The 20,179-nt window shown below is 38.0% G+C and overlaps 1 protein-coding gene across 1 annotated transcript in view; it reads left to right on the top strand.

Annotated features, from left to right (window-relative positions):
- The window catches only part of LOC124527891 (uncharacterized), a 159,115-nt gene that overhangs the window by 64,728 nt on the left and 74,208 nt on the right, over positions 1 to 20,179 (top strand). The window contains exons 26-36 of the mRNA XM_047101181.1: positions 3,045 to 3,098; positions 11,764 to 11,817; positions 13,227 to 13,331; positions 14,023 to 14,076; positions 14,835 to 14,939; positions 15,540 to 15,593; positions 16,278 to 16,382; positions 16,955 to 17,008; positions 17,353 to 17,457; positions 18,887 to 18,940; positions 19,523 to 19,627. Of these exons, the coding sequence (XP_046957137.1) occupies positions 3,045 to 3,098; positions 11,764 to 11,817; positions 13,227 to 13,331; positions 14,023 to 14,076; positions 14,835 to 14,939; positions 15,540 to 15,593; positions 16,278 to 16,382; positions 16,955 to 17,008; positions 17,353 to 17,457; positions 18,887 to 18,940; positions 19,523 to 19,627 (849 nt within the window). The remainder of the gene's footprint in view (positions 1 to 3,044; positions 3,099 to 11,763; positions 11,818 to 13,226; positions 13,332 to 14,022; positions 14,077 to 14,834; positions 14,940 to 15,539; positions 15,594 to 16,277; positions 16,383 to 16,954; positions 17,009 to 17,352; positions 17,458 to 18,886; positions 18,941 to 19,522; positions 19,628 to 20,179) is intronic.

Raw genomic sequence — 20,179 nt, 5'->3', positions numbered from 1 at the left:
TCTAAATGATAAGGAAAAAAAAGGAAGTTAGCCGATTTCCAGGCCTAGATGATTTTCATATTCTTCTTACAGTTTGTAATCTATCTTTTACGATAGGACATATGTATATTTAAAATACTTTGCTTAAAGGCAACAACCTCTTTGACCTCAGCCACAGCAATTTTTGCTCGACACCTCTCCAAAGGCAAGGAAATTAAAAGCAAAAATGAACTATTGGGACCTCATCAAGATAAAAGGCTTCTGCACTACAAAGGAAACAATCAACAAAACTAAAAGGCAACCGATGGAACGGAATGGGAGAAGATATTTGCAAATGACATATCGGATAAAGGGCTAGTATCCAAAATCTATAAAGAACTCGCAAACTCCACACCTGAAAAACAAATAATCCAGTGAAGAAATGGGCAGAAGACATGAATAGACACTTTTCCAAAGAAGACATCCAGATGGCCAATGGACACATGAAGCGATGCTCGATATCACTCATCATCAGGGAAATACAAATCAAGGCCACACTCACGCTGAGATACCACGTCACACCAAGTGATCAGAGGGGTCAGAGTGGCTAAAATGAACAAATCAGGTGATTATAGATGCTGGCCAGGATGTGAAGAAATGGGAACCCTCTTGCACTGTTGGTGGGAATGCAAACTGGTAGAGCTGCTCTGGAAAACAGTGTGGAGGTTCCTCAGAAAACTAAAAATAGAACTATCCTATGACCCACTGCTAGGAATTTACCCAAGGGATACAGGAGTGCTGATGCATAGGGGCTCATGTACCCCAATGTTGATAGCAGCACTTTCAACAATAGCCAAATTATGGAAAGAGCCAAAATGTCCATCAACTGATGAATGGATAGAGCAAATATGGTTTATATATACAATGGAATACTACTTGGCAATGAGAAAGAATAAAATCATGCCATTTGCGGCAACGTGGATGGAACCGGAAGGTATTATGCTAAGTGAAATAAGTAAGTCAGAGAAAGACAGATATCATATGTTTTTACTCATGTGGATCTTGAGAAACTTAACAGAAGACCATGGGAGATGAGAAGGGGAAAAAAAAGAAATAGTTACAGAGAGGGAGGGAGGCAAACCACAAGAGATACTTAAATACAGAGAACAAACTGAGGGTTGATGGAGGGTGGGGGAGAGGGGAAAGAGGGTGGTGGGCATTGAGGAGGGCACTTGTTGGGATGAGTATTGAGTGTTGTATGTAAGCCAATTTGACAGTAAATTATATTAAAAATATATATATAAATAGATAAAATACTTGGCTCGACAATAATAGATAATAATCTCCTAATTTAACTTGTTATTTATGGAAAAGGAAAATTCCTATGTGGTGTATATGGGAAAATTTCAGGCAATTTGATCAGAGTCTTCCATAAAAGTACACTATCTCTGAATTTTGTTTACTCAGCATAACCAGTTTTTCCAAACTCTGAAGTCCTTGAAAGTAGAAAGTGTACTTTAATTATCTTTGTGCCCTTAAGACCTAGCATATTTCAAATATTAGATATGTAATTTGAGGGAAATGGTTCTTCTCTAACAACTTTGCACATCTCCACCTAGGCCACATAAATATATCTTGACCACAATCTTACCATAGTCTTTCTTGAAAGCATCACAATTCCTCCTGGAACAAGGGGAAGTAGACAGCCTTGTGAAGAGCTGCCACCAAGCAGTGTCTCCATCTGTTTCCCTATCTACAGGAGACGGTCACAAGGTCATTTCTCATTCATCTCCTTAGTTTCGGTTGAACACAACTTTCCGCCTCTCTCCCTTAGGATACAACTGCAGATTTCTGTATAAGTCTATAAAACTTGTTGGGTACCATTTGAGTGAGCTTCCCAGCAGCAGAGCAACTCATCGCATGTCCCACCAGTCCACTGTCCAGCTGGTTCCGTGTTGTATTCTGGGACTAAAGTGGCAGAGATCCAACACCATGCTGATCTTACTTCTTGGGTATAAGTAATAAACTATCTTAATCCATTTGGGCTCATTGTCTCATTACCATCAAAATCTGTGGAAATGTGACGAGCCAACCTAGCAGTTTCAGTGGCAATCTTTTGTGATCCTGTTAAATACCATACCTCTTCTTAGGAACTCTTCTTAGGAACTTCTTGACCACTTGTCAGTAACTAATGTGTGATGACTAAGTAAATAGTGGAAAATAAGAAAAAAAAGGGAAATTTGCCTATGATGAGATGAATGAAGTTTTTTAACAATTGCTTCAAAAATACACCAGTCATATGTCACTAGCCATTCCATGATTATCATAGTAATTGAAAAGACTTTTTAAAAAAATTATATTGGGAATATATGAAAGATTACTTCATTTTTCCTTTTATTATACAATGATAGGTAGGCTTTATGGATATACCATAATTGAGCAGGGTCATAGAACATGGCCAACATCAATAATAGTTTCTTCCAGGTTTATAAAGTAGGGTGAATCTAAACAATTCAGGAGTATAAATTGCCTCTGAGTGGACTCTATCTTCTAGGGCAGGGTCAGCAATGTTTCTATAAAGGGCAAATAATAAATACTTCAGGCTTTGTGGATGATGTGATCTCTGTCCTACTTCTCAATAATGTTGTTGTAGTACAAAAGCAGCTGTAAACAATGTGTAAACAAATTAGTGAGGCTGCGTTCCAATAAAATTTTATTTACGGACACTAAAATTTTAAATTTGTGTAAGTTGTATGTGTCACAAATAATATCCTTTTGGGTTTTACAATCATTTGAAAATGTAAAAATGATTCTTAGCTCATGGGCCATATAAAAATAGGCGGTGAAAAAATAAAAAGATACGTGGCAGTGGGCTGGATTTGGCCAATGGACGATAGTTGGCTCACCTCTGATAGGGAATAGGGCACGTCTTCTATCATAGAATTTCTGAAGAACTGGATTTATAAGTTGAGGATTGACATAGAGCACAATGAAAAGAAGTGGACTTTCACAATATAAGGTTTTCATACTCTGTTTTTCTGAGTCTGCATCATTTTATTATTTTTATCTTTACCTTTTTTTTATAGATAATGGGAAGGTTGATCTTGATAAATTGATGGATGGAGTGAAAACTCTTACAGGTGAGAAGTTAATATAAATCTAAGAATATAAGTTTTAGTCAAAATTATATTTCAAAGACTTTTATTTCTTTGCTTATTCTACCATTTTATCCTTCATTTGATAGATCGTTTTTTATCTAATTTCTTAGAGTTAGACTTTTAAATCTCTGCATGTTAGTAATAAAATTTAAATTCTGGGGTGCCTGGGTGGCTCAGTTGGTTAAGCAGCTGACTTTTGATTTTGCCTCCGGTCATGGTCTGAGGTTCATGATATCAAGCGCCACATGGGGCTCTGCCCTGAAAACATGGAGCCTGCTTGGGATTTCTGTCCCTCTCTTTATCTCTGCCCCTCACTCATTCTCTCTCTCTCTCTGTCTCTCTTTCTCTTTCAAAATAATAAATAAAAATAAATAGTTTCAATTCTGTGTCTTGGTAGCAAATTCTTTTTTTTTTTAATTTGACATTAATATATGACACCTCTTCTATGTTGGGGAAAAATATTCTGTATTAAATCAGTGAATGGTAGAGTTAGGACGGAGAGGAAGATGGCGGCGTAGGAGGACACTGGGCTCACCGCAAGTCCTGCTGATCACTTAGATTCCACCTACACCTGCCTAAATAACCCAGAAAACTGCCAGAAGACTAGCAGCCAAGCACAGACGAGAGGCCCACGGAAGAGGGTAGGAAGGGCGGAGAGGCGGTGCGTGCTACGGACTGGCGGGAGGGAGTTGGGGTGGAGGGGCAGCCCGCCGGCCAAGCAGAGCCCCCGAGTCTGGCTTGCAGAAGCGGAGGGACCGGACGGAGTGTGTTCCGACAGCAAGCGGGACTTCACATCTGGAAGGTTATAAGCTAACAGCTCTGCTCGGAGAAGAGGAGGTCTGGAGGACAATGGGAGGGAGAGTTGCTGAGCCCCGCGAGGACAGAGCTCAGTTTGGCAGGGAAGAAAGGCGCTCACCAGCGCCATCTCCCTCACCCACCCCCCAGCCAAAATCCTAAAGGGAACCAGTTCCTGCCAGGGAACTTGCTTGCACCACGCAAACACCCAACGCTGTGCTTCTGCGGACCCACACCTCCGGCGGCGCGCCTGACTCCCTCCAGCTGCTGCAGGGCCCCTCCCAAAGCGGACCACAGAAGGAGAAGTGAGCTGAGCCTGCCCCTCCCGCCCCCCATGCACCTTGCCTATCTACCCCAGCTAATACGCCAGATCCCCAGCACCACAAGCCAGGCAGTGTGCAAGTAGCCCAGAGAGGCCACGCCACCCCACAGTGAATCCCGCCCCTAGGAGAGGGGAAGAGAAGGCACACACCAGTCTGACTGTGGCCCCAGCGGTGGGCTGGGGGCAGACATCAGGTCTGACTGCGGCCCCGCCCACCAACGCGAGTTATTCAAGACAGCACAGGGGAAGTGCCCTGCAGTTCCACACCCCTCCAGAAACTATCCAAAATGACCAAACGGAAGAATTCCCCTCAAAAGAATCTCCAGGAAATAACGACAGCTAACGAACTGATCAAAAAGGATTTAAACAACGTAACAGAAAGTGAATTTCCAGTAATAGTCATAAAATTAATCACTGGGCTTGAAAACAGTATAGAGGACAGCAGAGAATCTCTTGCTTCAGAGATCAAGGGACTAAGGAATAGTCAGGAGGAGCTAAAAAATGCGATAAACGAGCTGCAAAATAAAATGGAAATGACCACGCTTCAGATTGAAGAGGCAGAGGGGAGAATAGGTGAACTAGAAGATAAAATTATGGAAAAAGAAGAAGCTGAGAAAAAGAGAGATAAAAAAATCCAGGAGTATGAGGGGAAAATTAGAGAACTAAGTGATGCACTAAAAAGAAATAATCTACGCATAATTGGTATTCCAGAGGAGGAAGAGAGAGGGAAAGGTGCTGAAGGTGTACTTGAAGAAATCATAGCTGAGAACTTCCCTGATCTGGGGAAGGAAAAAGGCATAGAAATCCAAGAGGCACAGAGAACTCCCTTCAGACGTAACTTGAATCGATCTTCTGCATGACATATCATAGTGAAACTGGCAAAATACAAGGATAAAGAGAAAATTCTGAAAGCAGCGAGGGATAAACGTGCTCTAACATACAGAGGGAGACCTGTAAGACTCATGACCGATCTCTCTTCTGAAACTTGGCAGGCCAGAAAGGAATGGCAGGAGATCTTCAATGTGATGAACAGGAAAAATATGCAGCTGAGAATCCTTTATCCAGCAGGTCTGTCATTTAGAATAGAAGGAGAGATAAAGGTCTTCCCAAACAAACAAAACCTGAAGGAATTCGTCACCACTAAACCAGCCCTACAAGAGATCCTAAGGGGGATCCTGTGAGACAAAGTACCAGAGACATCGCTACAAGCATGAAACCTACAGACATCACAATGACTCTAAACCTGTATCTTTCTATAATAACACTGAATGTAAATGGACTAAATGCACCAACCAAAAGACATAGGGTATCAGAATGGATAAAAAAAAAAAAAAAACAAGACCCATCTATTTGCTGTCTACAAGAGACTCATTTTAGACCTGAGGACACCTTCAGATTGAGAGTGAGGGGATGGAGAACTATTTATCATGCCACTGGAAGTCAAAAGAAAGCTGGAGTAGCCATACTTATATCAGACAAACTAGACTTTAAATTAAAGGCTGTAACAAGAGATGAAGAAGGGCATGCTATAATAATTACAGGGTCTATCCATCAGGAAGAGCTAACAATTATAAATGTCTATGCACCGAATACAGGAGCCCCCAAATATATAAAACAATTACTCACAAACATAAGCAACCTTATTGATAAGAATGTGGTAATTGCAGGGGACTTTAACACTCCACTTACAGAAATGGATAGATCATCTAGACACACGGTCAATAAAGAAACAAGGGTCCTGAATGATACATTGGATCAGATGGACCTGACAGATATATTTAGAACTCTGCATCCCAAAGCAACAGAATATACTTTCTTCTCGAGTGCACATGGAACATTCTCCAAGATAGATCACATACTGGGTCACAAAACAGCCCTTCATAAGTATACAAGAATTGAGATCATACCATGCATACTTTCAGACCACAATGCTATGAAGCTTGAAATCAACCACAGGAAAAAGTCTGGAAAACCTCCAAAAGTATGGAGGTTAAAGAACACCCTACTAAAGAATGAATGGGTCAACCAGGCAATTAGAGAAGAAATTAAAAAATATATGGAAACAAATGAAAATGAAAATACAACAATCCAAACGCTTTGGGACGCAGCGAAGGCAGTCCTGAGAGGAAAATACATTGCAATCCAGGCCTATCTCAAGAAACAAGAAAAATCCCAAATACAAAATCTAACAGCACACCTAAAGGAAATAGAAGCAGAACAGCAAAGACAGTCTAAACCCAGCAGAAGAAGAGAAATAATAAAGATCAGAGCAGAAATAAACAGTATAGAATCTAAAAAACTGTAGAGCAGGTCAACGAAACCAAGAGTTGGTTTTTTGAAAAAATAAACAAAATCGATAAACCTCTAGCCAGGCTTCTCAAAAAGAAAAGGGAGATGACCCAAATAGATAAAATCATGAATGAAAATGGAATTATTACAACCAATCCCTCAGAGATACAAGCAATTATCAGGGAATACTATGAAAAATTATATGCCAACAAACTGGACAACCTAGAAGAAATGGACAAATTCCTAAACACCCACACGCTTCCAAAACTCATTCCGATTGTATATATACCCCATATATACCCTCATATCCCATTGTATATATACCCCACATTTTCGTTATGTATCCCTCCATCAATGGATGCTTAGGTTTTTTCCATTTCTTTGCTATTATAAATTATGCTATAATGGATGTGAAGATGCAGTTATCTCTTCAAGACAGTGATTTTGTTTACTTTGGATATATACCCAAGTCATAATTTCTGGATCATATGTAGTTCCATTTTTAATTTTTTGAGGAACCTTCATACTCTTCACGTTGGCTGCACCAATTTACACTTTCACCAGCAGTGCACGAGGCTTCCCTTTCCCCCACATCCTTACCAGTACTTTCTATTTCTTGTCTTTTTGATGATAGCCATTCTAACAGGTGTGAGGTGCTACCTCATTGTGGTTTTGATTTACATTTCCCTGATGATTAGTGAGGATGAGCCACCTTTTAATGGACCTGTTGGCCCTTTGAATATCTTCTTTGGAAAAATGTCTTTTCAGATATTTCACCCATTTTTAAATTGTGTTATTTGGTTTCTTTGTTATTGAGGTATATGAGTTCCTCATATAGTTTGGATATTAACCTCTTATAAGATATATGGTTTGTAAATATTTTCTTCCATTACATAGGCTGTCTTTTCATTTTGTTGATTCTTTTTTTATTATTATTATTCTCAAGTTAGTGAACATACAGTGTAGTCTTAGCTTCAAGAGTAGAACCCAGAGATTCCTCTCTTACATATGACACCCAGTGCTCATCCTGAAAAGTGCCCTCCTTAGTGCCTGTCACCCATTTACCTCCCCTCCAAACCTCATCAACCTCAGTTTGTTCTCTGTATTTAAGGGTCTCTTATGGTTATTTTGCCATGCAGAGAAGCTCTTCAGTTTGATGTAGCCCTACTTATTTATTTTTTATATTGTTGCTTGTGCTTTATAGGAGTCACATCCAAAAAAGCATTGCCAAGAGCAACATCAAAGAGCTTTTTTCTCCGTTTCCCTTGGGAGTTTTATGTACGATTTCAGGCCTTACATTTAATTCTTTTTTTTTTTTTTTAATTTTTTTTCAACGTTTTTATTTATTTTTGGGACAGAGAGAGACCGAGCATGAACGGGGGAGGGGCAGAGACAGAGGGAGACACAGAATCGGAAACAGGCTCCAGGCTCCGAGCCATCAGCCCAGAGCCTGACGCGGGACTCGAACTCACGAACCGCGAGATCGTGACCTTGCTGAATTCGGACGCTTAACCGACTGCGCCACCCAGGCGCCCCCATTTAATTCTTTAATTCATTTTGAGTTGATTTTTGTGAACAGTATAAGACAGGGGTCTAATCTCACTCTTTGTCATGTAAATATCCAATTTTCCTAACACCATTTAATGAAGACACTCTTTTCTCCATTGAGTATTCTAGGCTTGCTTGAATATTGTTGGCTTCTGTGTCAAATAGAAGTTGGCCATATATGTATGAGTTTGTATCTAACTCATCATTGGTCCAAGTGTGTGTTTTTATGCCAGTGCCATACTGTTTTGGTTACTATAGCTTTATAATACAGTTTGAAGTAAAAAATTGTGATCCTCCAGCTTTACCCTTCTTTTGAGGATTGGTTTAGCTTTTGTGGTTCCAAATGAATTTTAGGATTATGTTTTATGTATGTGTAAAAAATGCCATTGGAATCTTAAGAATTACATTGAATCTATAGATGGCATTGCCTTAATGTGGACATTTTAAGGTTAATAATTCTTCTAATCTATGAACACAGAATATCTTTCTATTTGTGTCTCTTCCAAATTTACTCCTAAGTACTTTATAGTTTGTGATGCTGTTGTAAGTGAGATTATTTTCTTCATTTCTTTTTCTGATAATTCATTGTTAGTATATAGAAACACCATTGATTTTTTTGTATGTTGATTTTGTATCCTGCATCTTTACTGAATTCATTCATTAAATTTAACAAGTTATTATTTTTTTTTTTTTGGTTGAGTCTTTAGGATTTTCTATACTTAAAATAATGTCATCTGCAAATAAACACACTTTTACTTCTTTCTTTCTTTCTTTCTTTCTTCCTTTCTTTCTTTCTTTCTCCTTCCTTCCTTCCTTCCTTCCTTCCTTCCTTCCTTCCTTCCTTCCTTCCTTTCTTTCTTTCTTTCCGATTCTGGTGACTTTTATTTCTTTTCTTGCCTAATTGTTCTAGCTAACACTTCTAGTACTATACTGAATAGGAGTGGTAAGAGTGAGCACTTGTCTTATTTCTGATTATAGAGGAAAAGCTTTCAACCTTTCACTGTTAGAGTATGATGTTAAGTATTGAGTATTGTCATACATGGCCTTTATTATGTTGAGATTCTTTCCTTCTATACCTAATTTAGTGACAGCTTTTATCATGAATGGATGTTGAATTTTGTCATATGCTTTTTCTGCATCAATGGAGATGATCATGTGATTTTTATCTTTCATTCTATTAATGCAGTATGTCACATTTATTGATTTGCACATGGTGAAATATCTTTGCATCCTAGGGATGAATCCCACTTAATCATGCTCTATGATCCTTTTATTTATTTATTTATTTTTATTTTTTCAACGTTTTATTTATTTTTGGGACAGAGAGAGACAGAGCATGAACGGAGGAGGGGCAGAGAGAGAGGGAGACACAGAATCGGAAACAGGCTCCAGGCTCTGAGCCATCAGCCCAGAGCCTGACGCGGGGCTCGAACTCACGGAGCGCGAGATCGTGACCTGGCTGAAGTCGGACGCTTAACCGACTGCGCCACCCAGGCGCCCCTACTCTATGATCCTTTTAATGTGCTATTGATTGGTTTGCTAGAATTTTGTTGAGAATTTTTGCATTTATATTCGTCAGGGACATTGGCCTATAGTTTTAATTTTTTTGTAGTATCTTTGTCTGGCTTTGGTATCAGGGTAAATGCTACCTTGTAAATGAGTTTGGCAGTGTTCCCTCCTCTTAAATTTTTTGGGAAGAATTTGAGAAGGATTGGTGTTAACTCTTCATTAAATGGTAAAAATTCAGCAATAAAACCATTTGTCCTGGACTTTTGGGGAAGAAGATTTTGATTATTGACTCAATATCCTTACTTGTTTTTGGTCTCTTCAGATTTTCTGTTTCTTCATGATTCAATCTCAGTAGGTTGTATGTTTCTAGGAATAATTTATCCGTTTCTTCTAGGTTGTCAATTTTGGGGTCTCTGCTCAGGCACCATTATAACCAGATCTGTAGGATGGACTATGCAACTTCCCAGGTGTTCTGGTTAGGCTTCTTGGTCAGATAAGGCTGGAAGCTATATTCATCCCTGGTCAGGGCTTTGAATTTCCTTCCCAGCCCAGTCTCTATATCATAGGCTCCTTTGCTGATAAGGCTTATTGGCTGGGTACCTGAGTCAGGCAGGAGTATCCATCAATATCCCTGGCCAGATAGTGCCACTAGCTCAGTTCTGCAGAGAGGCAGAGCCAATGAGTGGGCTCTTCACTCAGGCACTGCTGTAAGAGGAGCTGTAGGGTAATCTACACAGTCTCTGGGATGGTCTCAATAGGTTTTCTGGTCAGGCATGACAGAGGACTATCTATACTCAGCAATAGGCAGGAGCCATGAATTTGCTTCCTCATCTGGATGGGGTGATAGAAGAGGCTCCAAGGCCAGAAAGGCTTATTGGCTGGGGACCGAACTCAAGCAGAATGGTTCCCTGGCCAGAGGGACCACCATCTTGGCTCTGCAGATGGGCAAAACCACTGTGTCAGATATCTACTCAGGCACTGCTGCTAGGAGAAACAATCTGCCAAGATCCAAGTGCTGGTTAATGTAAGCCGTGTTTCCCTTCTCCATCTCATTCTGATCTCAAATGGTTAAGACCCACGGATACCTCCCCCCCAATACCTATGGGACAGGACCCAGGTGGGCCTTCCAGGAAGCAACCCACAACTCTGGAGGAGCTGGATGTCTACCTTGGGCTCTCTTTTTCCCACCAGAGAAACCATAGCTCTGGGAAGCCCTCTCAGTGCAGCACTATACTAGCCTGGGAGAGGGGCAGTGCAGTCAGAGCATAGCTGATTGTCTTACCCTTCTAATGTGGTCCTTCTCAGTCTCTGTGGTTCAGGGAGATTCATCAGCCTCACAACCATATCCTGGGATTTTCACAAGGGTGTCTTGTCTGTGGATACTTGCAAGATGGTTTTTTTGTGAGGGGGACTGAAGTCAGGAAAAACTTATGTCACCATCTTGATGACATCACTCTCTCTCTATTTCAATATAAATGTAATTTTGTAATAATCAAATTAATTATAATTTAAAGAAAATTAAAATAACATGCAAATTGGTCCATACCATTCCTGAACTTATAACCAACCACTCAATGATTCTATATAACCTAGTAGATAAAGGCTAAGCTTCTTAAAATTACTTACAAATCCCTTAATAATCTGAGTCCAACCTACCTCTCTTGTATGAACTTTCCTTTCTCAAATCCATACTTCATTCTTCTGCAGTGCTGAACCGACTATAATTCTCCATGCACTGCATATGTATCTGTTGTATATGTTGTACCCAGGTGTGGTTTTACTTTATATTTCTCAGCCTCTCTTCCATGTAGAAGACTCTTTCTATGCATTCCCCTTTCCTTTAGTTAAAATGTGATATTTTAACTTGCCAGGCACTACATACTCTATGATGTATTCATTTAACACTCTAGTTTGAATTAGTGGTTCCTATATGAGCTATGGCACTCATGGCTCACAGCAGTACCTGAAGTGCTACCAGAGAGCTGATAAATACCAATGATCCAGAAACACTGGAAAAATAGATCAGCTTAAATCCTTGAAATTCAGAGATTTAATATAAGTGTGTATAAAATTATGATATTAATGGAATTTATCTGGAATTTTCCATCAACGTATGTCCTTTGTATATGTTTTTTGGAGCTCATGACATTGATTACATGTCTCAATTGTCCCTTCTCTTCATAGCTAATGGAAAAGTTGATCTGAGTAAAGTGATGGATGGAGTGAAAGCTGTCACAGGTGATTGAGAAGTTAATGTAAACATAGGATCCTAATTTTTACAGAACTGTTTTTCTTCATGCCTTAATTGCTAGGCTAATTCTATCATTTTTACCTCCTATTTGTTTAAGGTTTTCATAACCAGTAGCCCAGAAATTGGAGAATTTTCTGATGTATTCTTCGTGAATACACTTCATTTTCCTTATTTTAAGACAGCCAAAATGTACAATAAAAGGTGAAATGAATCTTTGGAAAAGACCCTGGTAATTACTTAAAGGAGAGGTGATACATTCTTCATGTCAATAGAATTATGAAGATGAGCCATCTGCAGCTTGAAAATTGACAAAAGAGATCTATAATCCCCACTTTGTGTCATTGTCATTTTGAGTATGTTAGTCCAAGCCTCCCAAGAAGCAAAAGCCGGGGCAGGGTTAAACATGGCAGGACATTATTAGGGGAAATGCCTGCGTAAGAGAAAATAAGGAGGATGCCTGAAAGGCTGGGAGGCTGTCAGACTGCAGGGCAAATCTGTCACCAGGTGAAGGAAAGAGGAAGAAATGTTTGGGCGGAAGCATCCTAGATTGTCATGCAGTCTGAGGAGGGCCTGGAGAAAGTGCTTTCAAGAATCCTCTAGTTAAAATCACCAACCTGTATCTTCCAGGAACAGGGCTCCCCTAGTTTCTTGGCTGCACTTGTGATTGGCCAGTGCCAATGATACGTATGGCATTAGTGCAAAAAAACACAGGTTAATTTCAAAGCAGAAGATGGGGCCCTTGGTTAATTATGTTCTCCATAGTTGGAACTCCTATGGATACATTCTCATGACCGCCGTTGAGAGTTCCATCTCTCTCTCTCTCTTGTTTTTTTATTAAGTATAATTTATTGTCAAATTGGTTTCCATACAACACCCAGTGCTCATCCCAAGAGGTGCCCTCTTCAATGCCCGTCACCCACTTTCCCCTCTCCCCTACCCCGATCACCCCTGAGTATTGTTCTCAGTATTTAAGAGTGAGAGTGCCATCTCTTACTAGCCTTTAGAAAGCTGGGGCGCCTGGGTGGCTCAGTTGGTTAAGTGTCCAACTTCAGCTCAGGTCATGATCACGGTCCGTGAGTTCGAGCCCTGCATCGGGCTCTGGGCTGATGGCTCAGAGCTTGGAGCCTGCTTCTGATTCTGTGTCTCCCTCTCTCTCTGCCCCTCCCCCATTCATGCTCTGTCTCTCTCTGTCTCAAAAATAAATAAACTTAAAAAAAAAGCCAATTATGTTTCCATAAGTGACATTATCTCCATGTATTTGGACAGAGCTCAGTGATCATTACTTTCCCCAGCTCATAATCCTATTGTTTTAGCATCATAATTTAGTTTAATTATTTGCAATAATTTGATTGTACTTAAATTCCATGTATGTCATTGTTTTAATCTTTTTATTAAGGAGAAAATGTTGATGTCAATAGCGTTAAAGCTGTTCTGGGAAACATGGGGATCGAGCTCAAAGGTAAAGAATGCTTGGAGCTGGTGAAAACTCTTCCTTTTAAGGGTAAGCATTTTAAATATTGATGTATTCAAAGAGAGGTTTTTTTTAAGTTTATTTATTCATATTGAGGGGGTGAGAGCATGTGTGAGTTAGGGAGGAGCAGAGAGAGAGGGAGAGCGAAAGAATCCCAAGCAGGCTCCGCACTGTCAGCACAGAGCCGGACTCAGAGCTCGATCTCACAACCCGTGAGATATGACCTGAGCCAAAACCAAGAGTTGGATGCTTAATTAACTGCGCCACCCAGCTGTCCCCAAAAAGAAGTTTTAGATTTCTGTGTCTGCGAGAAGCTCTAAAATTATCTCCATTTCCTAAGTTCTAGAAATAGAAAATCCATTTCAAAAAAAAATTTTTTTAGAATGTCCACTTATACCTGAAATGAATCCCTAAGTGGTTTTACTTTTAGATTAGGAAGCAGCATTTCCATTACGATGGGTCTTTTTATCAATAGTGAAAAACAAAAAAGGAAAAAACAAAGGTTAAACTGGGATTTGTGAAAGAAGAAAGGATTAATAATTGGAAGTGAATAAAGGCAGGATTGGGAAGAAGAACAGAGGTGTGCATGATGTGCTAAATTTCACCCAATGTTCTCTCAAATTTTATTAAAATAAGAGAAAACTCTCGAAAAGTCATTTTTCCTAATTTCTCTGTGATTTTCCACATTTCTCTGTGACTTAAATTCTGCCTTTTCTTATAGATGATGACAAGATCTTTCAAAACAGGTTGCTAGAAGTTGTGATGTCTCTAAAAGGTACGTGAGCAGCATAATGAGAGTGCAGACCAATATGGGATCCTTGCTTTTATACTGTTCCCAAGGTATTAGTGGTTGCTGCTATACTGATCATATATACTGATTGCAAATTTATGCTCCCACTGAAGATCAAGCTTCACGTTAGCTGCTGATCTTTTACTTTATATCTAGGAAGAAAGCCTTCTACTTTCTCAAGATTCTTCCAAACTTTTCAAGAGAAAAAATACCAGATTTCAAGTTTGCATAGCAAAATGTGACAGACAAGATTAGCACTGATTCAGGGAATTTAATCAGCTGCAGATAAATACTAAACTGGGAATTCAGTCATCAAAACCTATTGTTTAGCAGTAAAAAATGTTTGCCTCCAGAACTAGAATTCACTTAGCATTTATTCAATGGTATTTAAAACTTTGTATTTTATAGTCTGATCCCTAAGACAAATCTCACGAGAAGTGACCTTCATTCTAATGTCATAGTTGACTTTCTCTATAGGCATAATAAGGTCCTTAGTCTCTTGTTCTAAAATTGGTGTGGTTTTTTTTTTCACATTTTAGAACAAGGATTATTAACCTTACTACTAAGGGGGTTCTGTGAATAGGCTTTAGAGAATATATGACCCCCCCCCCGAAATGATGTGTAATCTTTGTGAACACTAGCATATAGCTCATGCAATTCACAACAGGGCATGTGTCTCTAAAAGGTTTATGAACCTCTTTTTTGAAGTTACATAATTTTCTTCATGGACTCTCTTTCCTTAGATGGGAAAGTCAATGTCAACGACTTGAACGCAATACTGGATAATATGGGAATCAAGCTCTCAGATAAGGAACTTGAGGCTCTGACTCAAAATCTCCCTGGTGATGGTGAGCAAGTTTCCAGATACCATAGTTCCGTGTTGGGAGAGCTTGGACAATAAAGGTTGTGGGGGAAAGGGCCCTTAGGAATGGTAATCTACACTGATAGTAAGAAGCTATAAATATGGGCAAAGCATGTAAACAGCATATAAGCAGCCAGCTACCAAGTCACCGTGAAAACATTGCCCTTTGTATGAATGTCTTTTATGTTCTTTATCCATATTATGGTCACTAGAAGACAGTCTTCCACATTTTAAAAAGAAATATGCAGGCCACTTAGATGACGGTACTTCTGAATTTCTTCCCATTACTAATGCATATAGCTTTGAAATAGTATAGAACTATAAGTAAAATTAATATTTTTGAAATGGCATGTTTTTATGTTTAGGCTTTTCTTTATAGTATTAATGAAGACAATGAAAACTGAATAAATTAATAGCCTAGAAAGATATTCTTCAGTAAATAGTTCTTAAGTAAGCATATATAAAGTACTTAAGATAATGCCTGGCACATAGTAAGTTAGGATTTATTATATTTACTCCCACATTGTTTTTCACGATATTTCATGAGTCTTTTATATCTCATTATGACTTTAATTTTCTTCTGCAGTTGATAGGAGGACTTCTCCTAAAACACCAATGAAGGAACTGCAAACTTTTACAGGTAAATGAAAAGTTGATGTAAATCTAGGGTTTCGGTCCTTTATAATAGTTTTCTTTATAATAGTTTATAGTTTTCTTCAGTGGTATTTCTGGTATCTTATAAATTCTGATGTTTTATTTTTAAATATATGAATGATGGATTGACATTAGGAAAGTTTCTCCACTAGGATACAAGACTATATGTCAATTTTAAATCCTAAGTTTTCTGTTACTTGTGCAAGTAATATGCTTCGGGCCACAAATGTTTAAATGAAAAATATCTAGAAATGTATAGAAAATGGCATGGTGAAGCTTAGAAATGATCAAGATAATGTATTCCTGATATCATCAATAATTCTTACCAAAGCAAATGTTTTTGAAGAATAATTTATATAAGAATCTGCGTTATCTTAATTCACTCATCAGATTTTACTCTGAAAGTTGTTTTTTTCCAGCTTTAGGAAAAATGGTCTTTAATTTATAATAAATGTGGTATCTTATTACCATAAGATACCATAAGATATGCTCATAAAGATGTGCTTTATTACCATAAGATATGCTCAAGGGTTCTGCAATTGAGAACATCTTCGCCTAACACCTCATCTTGATATTAGGATATCATTAAACTTCATAGAACATATTTTACAACTTGATATAATACCAGAGTTCCAAAAGCTTATATGTCTATTGTTCCCTCTCTTAAAAGATGAGAAGGTCGATTCTAATGACCTGAAAATTTTCCTGGGAAGCCTGGGGATTGAGCTCACAGATCAGGAAAAAGAGAAGCTACTGAAAACACTGCCAATTGACGGTGAGATTGATAGAGGTGTCATGGAGGTCTTTTGTTGGTCTTTAGGTCTGTGTAAATATTTCCAACTTTGTTTCTATTTATTTTTCTCCAAAAGTATAAAAGAAAAAATATTAAATTGAGTTCTAAGTATATAGCAACCTGTCACTGTCGCTTAGAATTTATATTGGAAGTTAAATAATCCTTTAGACAAGAGTTGACATTAACAGCTAAACATATTGTTACCTATCAAGCTACTAATTTGTTCATATCATGAGAAGAGAAAAAAAAAAAAGAAAGATTGGAGATCCATGACAAAAAAATAAAGATGGGAAGCAGAAATTTAAAAGCAAAGGGAACCTATACTCATGTTTGAGCAAGGAGACTTCCTCAGGTACTGGAATAAAGAGGTTTGTCACAAGGAGAGAGGTTTCTGTTTCCAAACTTCGTTATATTAGATGAAATAAACTAAAAATTAGAGACAACTCTTCTTAAAATGTTATTTTTGAAATTATTTATTTAAATTATTAATTTCACACCATTTTTGTGATTTCATGTTAATTTCCCCATTGCATGAATTATGGCTTTTCTTACAGCTGCTGGAAAGGTATATCACAACAGGTTGCTAAAGGGTGTGAAATGTCTCAATGGTGAGTAAGACCCAATTAAAAGTCATACTGTCTGACATTCCCCAACTTGACACTTTTATTCCAATTATGAATCCTGGCTCCTCACTTTGGTATCATTCCTTATTTATGATTCTTGCAGTCTACCCACATTTTAACTGATAACAGCGTATATTTTATCTTGTAGGAAGTTCCATATGGAACTTGCATTTTTTTTCAACTCTGTACACCCCTTCTCCATGCACGAAAAAATCACTTCACCTTAAACAAACAAACATAATAAGTAAATAAATAGAAAGTTGATATGCATGCAGAATTTTGGCATAATACACTTTTTTTTCATGTTCCTACCTTCTGTCTTTCCTAAGGGGGAAAGGTTCATGTAAATAACCTGGACAACACCCTTAAAAAATTGGGACTTGAGCTCACGGAAGAGGAACTTGCAAAGCTGTCAAAAAATCTACAAGTTGATGGTGAACACTACAGATGTCCTCAGGCCATTTTTAAATTTTTCTTTTATATCTGATATGTTTGAAAATAGATTTAATTGACAGATACATGTTAGAAAGCTTGGAGGAGAGCCCAATTTTATTTTTTTTACTTAAGTCTTTAATTTTAATTCCAATATAGTTAACATAGAAAATTATATTATTTCAGGTATACAATATATCAACAATTCTATATATATGTGATAAGTATACTCTTTCGTCCCCATCACCTGTTTCACCCATTTCCCCACCCACCTCCCCTCTGGTAACTACCAGTTTGTTCTCTATAGTTAAGAGTCTACTTCTTGGTTTGTCTCTCTCTTCTTTTTTTTTTTTTTCTTTGTTTACTCATTTTGTTTCTTAAATTTCACATATGAGTGAAATCATATAGTATTTGTCTTTAACATTTCTCTTAGCATTATACTCTTTAGCTCCATCCATGTTGTTGCAAATGGCAAGATTCCATTCTTTTTTAAGGCTGAATAATACTCCATCACACACACACACACACACACACACACACACACACACACACACACATATGTGCTACGTCTTTATCCATTCATCTATTGATGGATACTTGGAGGAGAGCCCAATTTTAAAGTCAGAATAAATCTTGGATCTTCATTACAATTAACCTAAAACAGCATCACCTTTCCGTAAATATACCAAAAACTGCAGAGGGTGCTGTCAGGACTCTAATAGTCTAAATAATAAGAAAGCAAAATAATAGGGATATGAAAATCTATTTATAGAGAAGTCAACACGCCATTCTTCTATCTATCCTCCTGTCTAATGAAATCTTCACTCAAAAACGTGTTCAAAGATTTTTATCATAGTGCACGAGACCTTCAAGCTCCATCTGCCTGTGTGGACATATCTTCTCTCATTTTTCTACTGTTCAAGCCATGTTGAGCTGCTTGTAGTTTCACACACATAGCATGATGTCCCTGGACATTTTTCTCAACTTCTCCTCCATGTGAAGTCTCTTCCATCCTTCCATATTTCATATCAACTGCTCTGATACATTAATGTAGTTCACACACATCTCCTGCAGGAAGCAATCTTAGAACATACCAAGCTAGATTAGTGGTCCCTTCCTCAGCTGTTTGTGGGTACATGAGGTAAAGTTACCAGAATACCTGGCCAACTCCAGTAGTATCTTCAGCTATGGCTTATAATGGCATCCAAAATACTAGGAAGAGCACACTTTTTCTGATTCAGTTTCTAGTATACAAGAGACCTTTGTATTAATGGAGATCATCTTAACTCCCTGAGATCCAGGCATTTTCTAAATGGTCTCAGGTAAAATGAAGATGTAAGGAATTTTTAATGGAATTGTTTCCTTAAAATATATGTCTTAAATTTGTCTTCTGGGCTTCTGACATTATTTTCATTGTGCCTTTTCTTGTAGCTAATGGAATGGTTGGTCTGAAAGAGGTGATGGATGGAGTAAAAGCTACTACAGGTAAGAGAGAAATTAAGAATCTAAAACACTTAGTATTTATAATAATTATATTTCATCATTATTCCTCAATTGCCATATTAGTTATGGCATTTATTTCTTTGTTCATTAAATTACTAGCAACTCATTTGTTTTCTGGTATATTTTTTATTTGTATATTTTGCTCTTCTCTTTTTTAGAATGGCCAAACTCTGTACTAGTGAAATAATATATGAAGTAAAATTTTGATAAAGACTACAGATAACTGACAAAAAATGAGACTAACAGATCTTACCTTATTTTATACATTTATTTGAATAAGTAATTTATAATATTCCAATTGAATAGCAGATACATAATGTAAATCTCACAGGGTTCAGAGTTGCCTTGCCATTGTCATTGTGACTGTGACTTCTTTTATTAGCACTTAGAGATCAAATTCTTTTTCTGTGAAAGTCATCGTCAGTATATTTGGAGAGGTCTCATTGGCCTATGCTCTTTATTCTGTACCGATTTAATCTACATAGCCATAGATTAATTTTCCCTGTTTGGAGTCATTAGAGGATCCTTTAAATTCGTATACGTAATGATGTCTATTTTTTTAAGGAGGGGAGGTTGACGTCAAAGATATGAAAGCTCTTCTGAAAAACATGGGAATAGAGTTCACAGATAAGGGACGTTTGAAGCTGCTGAAAAATCTGCCTTTCAATGGTAGGCATTTATATACTGATGTGACCTTAAAGTCTTCTTTGAAGCTTTTAAAGATTTTTTAATTTAAATTCCAGTTAGTTAACATACAGTGTAATACTAGTTTCAGGTGTACAATTTGGTGATTCAACACATCCACACATCACCCTGTGCTCATCACAAGTGCCCTCCTTCATCCCCATCACCTGTGTCACCCTTCCCTCACCATCTTCCCCTCTGGTGACCATCAGTTTATTCCCTATAGTTAGGAGTCTGTTTCTTGGTTTGCCTGGCTTTTTTACCCTGTGTTTGTTTTGTCTCCTCTTAAGCTTTTTTTTTTTTTTTTTTAGAAACTCATACTATCCCCATTTGCTAAGATGCAACAGTAAATAAACAAACAAATACCAAACAAAATAATTTAAATGTTCACTCATTCTAGAGGGAAATTTCCCTCTATGCAGTTTAACTCTCTGTTTTGGAATAATCATCCCCATGATGCTGACTCATGCCATCAAGGGGACTACATTTCTGAGGCTACCCTTACCTTTTTAGATACGTATAGGCAATTGTGGGAAG

The sequence above is a fragment of the Lynx rufus genome, unplaced genomic scaffold, assembly GCF_022079265.1.
Source record: "Lynx rufus isolate CCGP_SWC_20201006 ecotype Redwood Valley unplaced genomic scaffold, mLynRuf1.p SCAF_59, whole genome shotgun sequence".
Classification (NCBI taxonomy): domain Eukaryota; kingdom Metazoa; phylum Chordata; class Mammalia; order Carnivora; family Felidae; genus Lynx; species Lynx rufus.
This window is presented reverse-complemented; position numbering and strand designations above follow the sequence as displayed.